At 39.1% G+C, this 13738-nt stretch overlaps 1 protein-coding gene across 2 annotated transcripts; it reads left to right on the forward strand.

The window, feature by feature from the left end:
- The first annotated feature begins 8 nt into the window (after positions 1-8).
- On the forward strand, positions 9-11366 carry plcxd2 (phosphatidylinositol-specific phospholipase C, X domain containing 2). 2 transcript variants are annotated; one of them, XM_034706610.1, is made up of 8 exons: positions 9-107; positions 3858-3994; positions 4192-4311; positions 5540-5593; positions 5678-5833; positions 7435-7545; positions 7919-8049; positions 10357-11366. In XM_034706610.1, exons 1-8 carry the CDS (start codon positions 65-67, stop codon positions 10514-10516), a joined length of 912 nt encoding a protein of 303 aa, XP_034562501.1. In that variant the 5' UTR covers positions 9-64; the 3' UTR covers positions 10517-11366. The 2 variants fall into 2 exon arrangements, with proteins under 2 accessions (XP_034562501.1, XP_034562500.1); XM_034706609.1 differs by lacking the exon at positions 9-107 and adding an exon at positions 2727-3548.
- The last annotated feature ends 2372 nt before the right edge of the window (positions 11367-13738 follow it).

Genomic DNA, 13738 nt, shown 5'->3' on the forward strand with positions numbered 1-13738 from the left:
ACGCATACATAAACGCGACGCTTGCTTCAGTTGACAGGTGACGCGGGGCGCATGTGCAGACGCAATGCTTTGTGGGGGTTGTTGTCCAGGAGGCGGAAAGCTTAAAGGTGACATATCACGCTTTTTTCATCAATATATATTGGTCTAAGAGGTCCCCAAAACATGTCTTTAAAGTTTATGCTCAAAAAAACACATTGAAATCAGATTTTGGCATGCCTGAAGAACCCTCTTCATCAGCAGTCGTCAGAACACTCTGTTTTCTCTCTGACCAAGCCACCCCAGGAAGTGGATGTGGCCTCAGCTCTCCAGCACGTTGATCTAATGTTTACATGTTGGCTGAATATACACGACTGCTAGCAGACCACGCTACTTCAACCCTCTGAATCTGATCCTGACGGAGAGGCGCCTGCAGCAGGACCTTTCTGAAGGATTGGTCACAGATTTCGTGTTTCTTGTTGTTTTATTCATCAGTATGTCGACGTGTGTCTTGGTACAAAGCTACAAACATGTAGTTATGTGGCTATGCTAACTAGCGCTAGCACTTATCCATGATAAATAAAAATCATCCACTAGATCTTCAAATCTGCAGACGTGGGGAGTAAAACCGACCTCTGCCAGAAAGGCAGCGGGACCTTTCTGAAGGATATGTCACAGATTTAGTGTTTCTTGTTCTTTTATTTGTCAGTATGTCGACGTGTGTCTTGGTACACAGCTACAGCTTAAGCTACGACATGTAGCTATGTAGCTATGCTAACTAGCGCTAGCACTTTTCCATGACAAATAAAAATCCACTAGATCTTCAAATCTGCAGACGTGGGGAGTCAAACCGACCTTTGTGTTTATTAAGACAGCCTACAACTAGCATGCCTCCCTCCTAAGCTCCTTGTTAGCACACATTTGTGCAGGTAATGAAAAACGGAGGAGGGATTCAGTATTATTTTATACAGTCTATGGACTGAACAAGCTCCGAGCTCTGACTCTGTGACAGACGGGATATTGTTGTTACGTAACAAAAACACTTAAGTCTGAAACGGCTCGTTTCACACACATTTACAGAAAGGTGGAGAAATCAGAACAGGGGCAGAATGGATTGTTTTCATTCTCGGGGGGTTTGTAGACATGCCAGGGAAACATATTTCAGGTAGAGAACCATTAAAAAGTCCATTTTGCATGATATGTCACCTTTAAATTCAACGAATAACACTTAGATTTTTTCAATTAATGACATGTTGAACTGATAGAGATATATGAGTTGGTCGATCACTGTGACTCACTTCACCTCTAATACCAAATTAAATCCACTGATCCAAAGGATTCAAGAGAAAACATGGTACGAAAAGCCCCAAGTTAGTAATGAACATACTCTCCTTTAAAGCTCCTGTGAGGAGTTTTTTAGTGGTCATGAAATGGACTGAAATGAACAGTGATGCCTCTTTATGACCTAGAAAAGCAAACAAGATTGTTAGAAAAGGTATTGATCATCTCTGTTTTGTTATTTTAAAGCCTGAAATCGCTGTGAGAGGGTAGGTGTCAGATGAGGTGATTGACAGCACGTCAAGAAAAACCCTTTTTATGCAGTAAATATTCTTAATGAGTGAAATAGTTGACTGTTTGTTGAAAGCAGGAGGAGATAACATAATTTACATATGTACAGGACAAAATAAGCAAGATCACTTAGTGCACAGGGGGGGCACCGACATCAACACAAACAGAAAGTTCCTCACAGGAGCTTTAAATGAAAATGGGATGATTTGCCAAAAAAAGAAGGCTGCCTTAACTGTAAATATAGAGCTAGCTTCCCCATGTTGTTTCCTTTTTTATTGAACATTTAGTAATATACAAAACATCTCGGTGAGGACGTACACTACCAATCCAAAGTTTGGAAACACCTTCTCATTCAAGGGTTTGTATTTATTGTAATGATTGTAAACACTGTAGATTAATACTGAAGACATCTAAACTATGAAAGAACATATATGGAATTATTGAATGAACAACAAAGTGTTAAACAAAGCAGAATCTGTTTTATATTTTAGATTCTGTAAAGTAGCCCCCTTTTTCCTTCATGACAGCTTTGCACACTCTTGGTATTCTCTCAGTCTGCTTCATGAAGTGGTCTCCTGGAATGGTTTCTAATGAACATGAGCCTTGTCAAGAGTTCATTTGTAGAATGACTTGCCTTCTTAATGTGTTTCAGACCATCAGTTGTGTTGTTCAGAGGTAGGGTTAGTACACAATGGATAGCTCTATTTGACTACTGTTGTAATCCAGATTAGGGCAAAACCAGATTATTTCATAGTTTTGATGTCTTCAGTATTAATAATTAATAATTAAAATAAATAAAGACTAATGAAAGGGAAGGTGTGTCCAAACTTATGACTGGTAGGGTAGGCCTACACAGAATATACAATATTAAGAGCATATCCTAAATCACCTTGAAATAACAGAATCTGATAAACAAAATACAATTTTAATATATACTGATTATGGGGTATCAATTACCAACAGTTTCTCAAACTCTAAGTTGACAAATAAAATACCAGGTACATAAAATAAGACAAAAGGAGCACGGAAATTACAATCCAAAAAACAAGACCATCATTTAAATCACCAGACAGCTCCCCATCCCCAAACCATCATCTAAGCTGCAAGCTGTGAACCAGAAGGTGGAGCTGTCGGGTAGTGTTTCATTCATATTGGCATAAAAGACCTGCAAAGATAGACACACTTAAAGTAGTGCGGAATACAAATCAACCTGTTGAAAAGATCTAAAAAAATGAAGCCCAATTACATCAACTCGGATATGTATAGATGACTTTTAACACCAGGCCCACTGAGAGCATCAGCAATACAATACAATACAAAAAAACACAGCACAGTAGAGTACATTACATAAACCTTTGTAGCTATCAGAGAGGGAGCTGTAATGTAAAGCTGATAATACATGCTCTCTTAGCAACCCTTCACTCCAGGCGTCATGCTCTCTGACTAAACCAAAACAACATTTCAGAAAACTTTCCCATCAGCTGCTTCTGTGTGTGTGAGTACAAGAGTCCAGGATGGTGGTCTTCAAACAAACACACCTGAGGTTGGCCTAAGCCGAGAAGCAGGGGAAGGAGGGATAGCAAATTGGAGTTCTCCCTAAGAGGATTAACGCAGTCGTTAGCCAGCCTCAGGGCTCGTCAATGGATTCCCGGTCCGCCGGTTGACACACAACTCACTGCGGCTCCATGACATAGTGTGCAGGACCCAGGGTGACAAGTGGGAGATAATGGATCTGGTGCCTTTCAGAGGACGATCTGAATTGATGAGACGTGGGGCTTAAAAGTGGAGTACAGGATGACCTTTGCTTGTTGTGACATGTTGGGAGCGCGTGGGAATCTGTCGCAGGGATGGCACCGGAGAGCGGTTTCCTGAGGACGGTTGTTGACAGGCAGGTTCTGACATGAAGACAAGACCTGCAGGGATCGGCAATGTCAATGCCGACTGGATGGGCTCGCTCCCCTCCAAGCTCAGTGCCATGCCTCTCAAGCACCTCGCCGTGCCTGGTGAGCTTGTCGTGCGTAAAGATGTTTGGCATCTGTCCGCCAAACCTTTGTACCAATGTGGACTTAAGAACTTTAACAGCACAGCTTCAAGTCTGAGAGACAAGTGGTTTTGATACAGTCATTTATGCTAGATGCTTTATCACTCTCCTCCTCAGGTCACTGCTCTCATCCTTTTATGTTAATGCAGCTTTATCTTCCCCTCTTTACCTCCAGCTCTTTTTTGTACCTGTCCTCTCAAGCGCACCTTCACAGATTCAGCTTTTCCTGATTTGTTCATGTTTCATTGTTGAAAATATTTTCTCTCTGCAGGGTCTCATGATTCCTTTACCTACTGGGTGGATGTGCATGCTCCTGTGGGCCCGGACCAGAAGGCATATGTTAAATACCTGGCCACCATGTTCAGCGTCTTAGCCAAGAAAGTCATGGTGAAGTGGTCCATGACTCAGGTAATGAGTTCAAATCACAGATGTGTTCAAAGTTCAAACCCAACAATGCATGGAGCCAGGAAGCTTTCAGTTGATATATACACATAATGTGAAAAGTCAGAGTCTCTAAGTCTGTGCATTTTACAACTGAAATATGAGTGGGTGTTGTTGCAGCCAGCTGTGATCTAACATGCCATATAAATTATATCCATTCCCAGAATCTATCATTCAAAGAGCAGCTGGACGCAGGAATTCGCTACTTTGATCTCAGGGTTTCCTCCAAACCAGGTGAGCCTGGGAAAGAGATTTACTTCATCCACGGCCTGTTTGGCCACAAGGTAAGCAGAATATTCATTATATTCTAGTATTTGAAAACATATTTTGTAAACCATCCTTCAGTTTTTTCTTCATGTAGTTTATATTTTTACATTTAATCAAACAGAGTCTGGTTTCATCCTTTAGTGTGGAGGGTTTTGTCTCCAGATCAGAATGATCCTGTCCTTAAATAATCAGATTCATAATTGAACTCAACTCATTTTTATATATATATTTCCTTTCATACATTCAAGCATGCAACCCAAAGTGCTTCACAAAAAGAACAGAGACAGAAAACAACAGCAAGAGGTGAAAGTGGAAAGAAAGTGATATGAAATACTTGTCATGACGATCAAATCAATTAAATAAAATCAGAGAAGTATCAAAAAAATAAAATAAAATCATATAAATACCAGAAAAATAAATATAAATATAAAAAATATAACATAATAAGATATAATTAAATAAAATAAATAATAATGATGATACAACAATGGTCATAATGGTAATAATGCAGTCCAAGGCTAAGAGGAAATTACACCAAGTTAAAAGCCAGATTAAAAAGGCAAGTCTTAAGTTTACTTTTAAAAACACTCAGAGAGATTACCGTTTTAATGTCCAGAGGAAGAGAGTTCAGAGTTTTGTTGCATTAATACAGAAAGTTCTCTGGCCAGGGCTTGTGAGGGACACAAGAGGAACATTTAAAAGGGAAGCATGTTTTAATGTTTCTTCAAGCTTGTTCAGACTCAGTGTTTCCTCATGTACCAGCATGAGCAGTGGGACAGAGGCTTTGCCATCGCTGCCTCAACTCTCTGGAACTTTCAATTCTGACTCTCTTCAATCTTTTAAAAACACCTCAAGACCTTCCTGTTCAAAAAAGCATACCACACATAACTTCTACTCCTGCCCACCTCTGTCTTTGTTCTGTTTTATTTATTGATTTATTTAATTTATTTAATTAATTAATTAATTAATTTATATATATATATAAATAGATGTCCCTATAAGAGATAGTGTTTAGCTACAGGTAGCGTGTCATGAGAGTAAGGTGCTGCTGTTATAGCAGGGAGAAACAGTGGAAATTAATTTCATGATGCAACTTTATTAGAACAATAATAATAATAATAATAATAATAATAATAATAATAACTTTATGACTCAAAACTGTAAAAGCCTAGTTCAGTAGATGGCTAACAGACCTTTAGGTTTGATGCAGTAAACAAACTCAACATTCTGCTCTGTTCCCCACAGGTGAGGGACGGCTTGTTAGAAATTAACTCCTTTTTAGTCACACACAGGAAAGAGGTGAGGAGCCTTTGTATCAAATAACAGATACACGAGTATGAGATCTACGTGATTTTGATGTTGTTGTCTTTTCTTTAAACTCAGGTAGTGTTTCTAGACTTCAACCACTACTATGCAATGAGCGCAGATCATCACACCTACCTCATCAACATGCTGCAAGAAGTGTTTGGCAGCAAGCTTTGTGACAACTGTGCGGTCGAAGGCGTTACCTTGGACTACCTCTGGGAGAAAAAGTACCAGGTGAGAACCTATGGATGTAAGAGACGAGTTCACAGCACTTCTAAATCAAGCTGACCTTACAGTATGTGGTGTATAAGGGGATCATTAAAATGTCGTTCATGATGCTGAAGAAAGTCTCTAAAAGGAGAGCTGTGAGGGTTTTTCGACTGCGTGTGTTTGTGCCTGCATGGAGAAATGTCTTCACTGGTCAGCCCAATTAACCTAACAGTCCACTAATCCCCGTGGCCTATGACTCCACTGCATGAGCATTAGTGTTAAGCATTATCCCATTACCAGTTTGCTTTACTTCTCACAAGGTATTAACATTCATCCAATCTTTACACTCTCCTTGCCTTCGTCTTTTTTGTTTTTACACTGCTCCGTATACACACAACCATGTCAGTGTTGTCTTTTTGTGCTTTAAGTTGCATGTCAATAACTTATTTAAATACTGTAAAGTGGATTCTGTTCCCATGACCCTAATCTGTGATTGCCTGTGTGTCAAGAGAATATTAGAGAGAGAGTGCAGAGCAGAGAAAGTAGGTAAACAGGGTAAAGGAGAGGATAGATTGGAAGTACACTGCAAACACTAAAATCTAAGTAAGATTGAATATCTCAGATAAAGGTGAATTTGCTTATTTTTTGCCTGATAAGATCGTTTTTCTTTCACTTGTTTTGAGTGTTTTGGTCCTAAATGATCTCAGTAAGATATTACAGCTTGTTACTGAGATTGTATGACCTATATTGAGTAATACATGCTTGAAACTAGAATATCAACTGTTATAAAGCTGTTTCATCAACACTCACTAGTATAAAACTGCTATTTCAAAGTAACCATTACTTGTTTCAAGCATGAAATAAGAAATCATGACTTTGACACAATTGTATCTCTTCACACAATTAAAACAAATGACAGCCAAATGTAATCCACTGTTTTATTTTCAATGAAACAATAGAAAATATGTACTACTATATATTAGTGCAGCTGGCACAGTACTGTAAACTGACACTTAATATTTAAACATTTAACATTTCAAACCGTTTCAACAGAAATAGTTCATATACATTCAGATAAGTTCTTCCAAATTACAAGGCATTAATATGATTTATGAATTCCACAGCTTTTGGCCCATTTAAGAATTTTAAGAAAATGATCCTACCTAATGAGAAATATAATCTTAACTTGTGTCTTTCCATCAAGAAAAGTAAATTACTTTTTATTGTAGCTTTGCTGGTTTCAAGAAATGTAATGCCTAGTGCATGTAATGTCAAGATAATGGCACTAGCATTTACTTTAAGAATATTTTTCAACATATTGAGAAAATAAGTCTCATATTTGTTTATTTCTATCAAGAGAAATGCACTTGTTATTAGTGAAAATAAACTAATATGAAGGTATTTCTGGGTTCGTTGAGGTTAGATATTTTAACTGGTTTGGAAAGCCTTGACAAGTCAAATTTTCTTGTTCTGTTGGCAGATACTTTTGCTTAGTTTAAGTATTATACCCCAAATTTTTGTATATTTTTTTCTTGTTTTTGAAGGCTGGCTTTTTGCAGTGTAGGCCTTGCTATCCTTCTTGTGTATAATGAATGTTCTTTCTTTCATTTAATTTCCCCCTGCAGGTAATTGTGTTCTACCATCATGCATCAGGTAACGACAGCCCCATCATGTGGCCCGGCAACAAGATCCCTGCTCCCTGGGCAAACACCACCGAACCTCTCAAGCTCATGCAGGTCAGAAAAACCACTCTCTGTGATAAGGACTCAGAAGCATGCACATGCACATGTCTGGGATGCACTTCTTCCAAAACGCTGAGGATTCAAACTAAATCAATTAATTTCTTTATAAGTTCATGAGTTTTACTGACTTTTAATCTTAAAAAGAGTCTCTACAACTAATTTAAATTTCTAGAACCGTCCTCTTCTGGCTTATTATAATCAACCTATGAGAACACCTCTGCCTTTCCTTTTTGAGTCTCTTTATATTCTAAACTCATAATCAAACTTACTTCATTTGATTGTTTCAGTATGTAGTGTATTTTATGGGCTGATTTAGAATGAGATGAGTTGCATTTAGACTGTTTGTGCCTGTCACCCTTCCGTATAGTTCCTGGACACCACGCTGAAGGAAAGAGCAAAGCAGGGTGCCTTCCACGTGTCCCAGGCCATCCTCACACCCAGACCCAACACCGTGGCGAAGGGTCTGGTATGGGGGCTACGGAACTACCTGGTGGAGAGGTTAGTGACTATGGCTTTTTTAAGGAATATGTGTCTAGGGTGGGAAAGTTTGGATTTACATTTATTCCTATGTGTCTAAAATGTAGGCATCCAGCCCATGTGTGTGTGTGAGTGTGTTTGTGTGAATGCTATGCCGTTTTTACCTCGGACCTCTTACCTCACCGTGTCCACAATTATTTACTTCAATCTGTGGCCAGTAGAGGGCAGCACAGTAAAAGATTCAAATGTCTGTAACAAAGAGAAGAGCAGTTTAACTTGGGCCCAAACAAAAGGAAAGGGACAATCACAGCTGTATCACTTTTACTGTTTATTCTGGATGCACCATAAACACATAATAATGCTTAGAAGTTGTCTGGATAATTCAACCATTCCCTTCACTTCATCACATCCCTGCAGTTATCTGAAATTAGCAGGACAGTTGCTTAAATGTTGTCAGTCTCTTATTTGATGCATGACTGTCAAATATGTTAACTTTGATGAAATCATGCGCTAATGATGGTTACCTGCTTCTGAATCATCTCATACATTTCTGCATTCAACTATTAGAGTTGTCATCAGCATTGTCCCCTTTATTACTTTTTAAAGTGAATTAAACTTTTCATGTTTTGTTTGTGTTTAATTTTACTGTTGTGTCATATATTTAAACATTTTGTGACCATTAACTCTATAGATATATGTTTTATTACTCTATTGCGATGCAATTTAATCTTTACAGACCAGTGTTATTTCAAGTAAATTGAAATTTTTTCCCATATTTTTACATACATTTAATGAAAAATGACATAATAACTAACCCAAACTCAAAACCACCAGAACAATTAAAACAATACAAAAGAAGAAAAACAAACATTAGAATATAAAAAGAAACAGGAGGGTGTAGGAGGTTTTTTCTTATTTTGGGGCGGCTGTGGCTCAGTGGGTAGAGTCGGTCGTCTATCAGTCGGAAGGTTGGCGGTTTCGATCCCAGCTCCACATGCCGAAGTGTCCTTGAGCAAGATACTGAACCCCAAATTGCTCCCTCTGTTGTTCAGAGGTGTGTGAATGTGTACGAATGAGATTAGCTAACAATGATGGTCCATCACTAAATAGCAGCCTCTACCATCAGTGAGTGAATGGGTATGAATGGGTGAATGTGACGAGTAGTGTGTAAAAGCGCTTTGAGTAGTCAGACAGACTAGAAAAGCGCTATATAAGTACAAGTCCATTACAGTCTACCAAGTCTGTTTTACTCTAAATTTGAGAGTATCTACCTCTACGCCCTGGGTTTATATATTCCATGTCATCCAGTCTATTTGGCCACCATGAACCACGTGCATGCATGATTTAAAAAAGGGACCAAAAGAGTTGTGAGAGTAAGAAAAAGTGAATATGAGTATTATTATAAGTATTGCTTCCATTGCTTTACCTCCTACAATAATATCCTGTAACCAAATAACCGTTACATGTACTTAATAACCTGTATGTACTCTATAGATATTCTGTCATGAATGCATCTTTACATCCAGCTTCTCTTTAAGAATACCCACACATGTCTCTTTACTTGGTCATTTTACACACATAAACTATGATCCTCTTTATCAATTAACAAACAAAGCATACAACAGAAGCATCTTCCAGATAAGAAATCTTGTATCCTAAGTGGGGACTAAATAAGTTGCACAAACCTTAGCAGTCAGTCTTTCTCCCTGAGCCTGAGATTCAGGTGGAAATGACGGAGGGAAATCCTGACTTACAGGACAAACCCACCAAACCCTCTCATGTGAGAGACGCTGCCACTGCTGGTAGAACTCCTGCGCGGACGCTGTGGCGAGACAGGAGGTGGCCTAATTTTGCACTTCCAAGGAACTGGGATTGTTTATCTCCGGCGGGTAAACATTGTGACTTCCTGGGTTTGTTCTGCTGGCGGCACAGACTGAGAGGAGAACTTTTGGGTGTTAGAAGTGATACAGCCGCAGAGTCATGGTGGGTGTGCGCGCCTATGCCAGGAATCAAAACAGACAAAGAGGAAAAGTAGTCTCTGACTCAGATGCACCTTCTCCCTCATATCACACACCAGTATCTCAAACCTGTTCAACAGATTATTGGGATATTTTGTTTACAGATAGACATCCAACCAAGGAGCAGTTGACTTTTTTACAACATTATAGCCATAACAAGAAACCAAACAGAGACTGAGACTTGGCACTTGATCATATTTAGAACATTTGAAAGCCAAGGGGTCCAAAAGTGACAGGATATTCAGTTCAACAAAGACAAGTGTGTCAATGTTCCTTCTCATACATTCTTCTTCTTCTTCTTTGCCTCCAGAAACCTGCCAACCATCATGTCCTGGGTGGAGGCTCAGAGGCCGGGGGCGGACGGGATCAACATCATCACCTCTGACTTTGTGGAACTCACTGACTTTGCCAACATTGTTATCAAACTCAACAACCTGCTGATGTCTGAACAGGACAGAAAGACAAGATGACTCGCCTCTGCAGATTCACACAGTGCTGAAGTCCTGCAAAGTGGTTTCATAAGAGGCTTCTGTTAATTTATTTTTATTAATGATAAAATATGGAATGATTATGGATGTAATGGGGAATTTGACAAGGATTCATCGTCTTAAACAAGTAATCTGAAGATACACAGTGTGGAAGGATTCAGGGATAGTGTATGAAACAGAGACTCTGAATGAAAAGCATTAAGGCTGAAAAACTCTATATAAAACTTTTGGATGCAGGAAACTCTCTCAGCCCTAACGTCCAGTGAAAAGTCCAAAAGATGGACAGAATCTGTTGCTGGGATCACAGCGCAGAGACCCGGTGGCTTTTTATTTTGTTTGTATAGTGTCATGAAAATGTCGCCCAAACCCTTTCATACCACCGCTGATTTTATCTCTGGATCCTTATTCATGTTTGGAGCAAAGCTGGAAATGCATATCAGATTGCTTCTGTCCAGTGGCAAAGCAGAACCCCACAGAACCTTACAGACAGCGACCCAGACAATGACAATATGTATCAGTAAATATCTGTAAATATAAAAAAAGTTATTTATGTAAATTAAAGATCTTTACTTGGTCTGGATGTATTGGTATTTATGGTTTTAAGTTATTGGAACTTGGGTACAAAGAAGGGATCAGTTTTAAAAGAAACCAGGTTTAGAGAGAGTCAATGTTTTGTTAAAAAATAGGGAGATTTGAAGACAAATGCACATTGCTCACATTTTATTTTCAGCACAGCTGTATCTATAAACACGAGGGCAGTGAGCCAAAGTTTGGTTTCTAATTCTAACTATGCACTTGTTTTTCTGATCATTAAATGAACATAAAGGGAAAAGTACAGCTGTGGACTATTTGTGTTTCTATAGCAAAGTCCCACATTGTAAAGCAGGAGCTCCATACATGTTATACTTATAGCTGGGCTGTAGAATTTAACTAGGGAGTTAAGCAGCTCACCTTGAGGTGGAAACACAGAAGGAGAGCCAAATATGTGAGGAACGTGTGCCACAAGTCCCATAAAGCTGTGCCCATACATATGGAGCTATAAATGTTTATGTTAATTGTGTTTGTGCTCAGTTTACCTGGACTAGACATGCAGGAATAGAAATAATATGCATGCATGGAAAATATAAATATGATATACACTACCGTTCAAAAGTTTGGGGTCAACCAGACAATATTGTGTTGAACATACATTATTATAATAGGTCATCATTTAGGAAATTCCTGAATCCACATTCACATGAAAACATGTCCTATGTTTTATTTGATGCTTATTTTAGATCGTAACAGAAATGCATCTCAGAGCCAACAGTCCTTAAAAAGAGAACAGCTACATGTTATCTTCGTAATGCTCCTTTAAGATTGTCCTGCTGTTGCTTTTAACTTCCTTTCATGTCAAGTGCTTGAAAGTGCATGAAAACTCACACTTTATTTATCAAATGAGTTGCAAAATGAATAGAATATATAGTCAAGACATTGACAAGGTTAGAAATAATGATTTTTAGATGAAAAAATAATTTTGTCCTTCAAACTTTGCTTTCATCAAAGAGTGCTCCCTTTGCAGCAATTACAGCATTGCAGACCTTTGACATTCTAGCTGTTTATTTGTTGAGGGAATCTGAAGAAATTTCACCCCACGCTTCCTGAAGCACCTCCCACAAGTTGGATTGGCTTGATGGGCACTTCTTGCGTACCATACGGTCAAGCTGCTCCCACAACAGCTCAATGGGGTTGAGATCTGGTAACTGCGCTGGCCACTCTGTTACAGACAGAATACCAGCTGCCTGCTTCTTCCCTAAATAGTTCTTGCATAATCTGGAAGTGTGCTTTGGGTCATTGTCCTGTTGTAGGAGGAAATTGGCTCCAATCAAGCGCTGTCCACAGGGTATGGCATGGCGTTGCAAAATTGAGTGATAGCCTTCATTATTCAAAATCCCTTTTATCTTTTACAAATCTCCCACTTTACCTGCACCAAAGCATCCCCAGACTATCACATGACCTCCACCATGCTTCACAGAGGGCGTCAGACACTCTTCCAGCATCTCTTCACTTGTTCTGCGTCTCACAAATGTTCTTCTGTGTGATCCAAACACCTCAAACTTTGATTCGCACTTTTTTCCAATCTTCCTCTGTCCAGTGTCTGTGTTTTTTTACCCATATTAAACTTTTCCTTTTATTGGCCAGTCTCAGATATGGCTTTTTCTTTGCCACTCTGCCTAGAGAGCCAGCATCCCGGAGTCACCTCTTCACTGTAGATGTTGACACTGGCGTTTTGTGGGTACCATTTAATGAAGCTGCCAGTTCAGGACCTGTGAGGTGTCTATTTCTCAAACTAGAGACTCTACTGTACGTGTCTTCTTGTTCAGTTGTGCACCGGGGCCTCCCACTTCTCTTTCTACTCTGGTTAGAGCCTGTTTGTGCTGTTCTCTGAAGGGAGTAGTACACATTGTTGCAGGAAATGTTCAGTTTCTTGGCAATTTCTCGCATGGAATATCCTTCATTTCTAAGAACAAGAATAGACTGTGGAGTTTCATATGAAAGTTCTCTTTTTCTGGCCATTTTGAGAGTATAATCGAACCCACAAATGTGATGTTCCAGATACTCAACTAGCTCAAAGAAAGGCCAGTTTTATAGCTTCTCTAACCAGCAAAACCGTTTTCAGCTGTGCTAACGTAACTGCACAAGGGTTTTCAACGTGTTTCTAATCATCCATTAGCTTTCTAACGTGATTAGCAAACACAATGTGCCATTAGAACACTGGAGTGATGGTTGCTGGAAATGGGCCTCTATACACCTATGTAGATATTCCATTAAAAACCAGACGTTTGCAGCTAGAATAGTCATTTACCACATTAACAATGTATAGAGTGTATACAATGTATCTTCATTGGAAAAAACAGTGCTTTTCTTTCAAAAATAAGGACATTTCTAAGTGACCCCAAACTTTAGAACGGTAGTGTATCACCACAGATGTCTGCAGAGACCATGTGACCAAAACAGACAATGTGTTCTATACATGTTGAAATAGCAAAGAAAACTCTGGAAACACAATATCATAGAATGTGTTTTTAGTGCTTTGGTTCCCAAAGTGTGGGTCCTGACCCCCTGGTGAGTCGCAAGACAGTAAGGGGGGCGTGCAATATGTCTTCCAGAATTTATTTTTGGTCTCAGTAATCGAAAATTGCAGATTTTACCCATTATATTGAA

The sequence above is a fragment of the Notolabrus celidotus genome, chromosome 17, assembly GCF_009762535.1.
Source record: "Notolabrus celidotus isolate fNotCel1 chromosome 17, fNotCel1.pri, whole genome shotgun sequence".
Taxonomy (NCBI): domain Eukaryota; kingdom Metazoa; phylum Chordata; class Actinopteri; order Labriformes; family Labridae; genus Notolabrus; species Notolabrus celidotus.

Bases quoted from the DNA above. Each gene is read 5' to 3' on its own strand.
- plcxd2 (XM_034706609.1), top strand. From the start codon at position 3,446: ATGAAGACAAGACCTGCAGGGATCGGCAATGTCAATGCCGACTGGATG. The intron at 5,594-5,677 runs GTGAGGAGCCTT...CTTTAAACTCAG, and splicing joins TAGTCACACACAGGAAAGAG to GTAGTGTTTCTAGACTTCAA. The intron at 8,050-10,356 runs GTTAGTGACTAT...CTTTGCCTCCAG, and splicing joins CGGAACTACCTGGTGGAGAG to AAACCTGCCAACCATCATGT.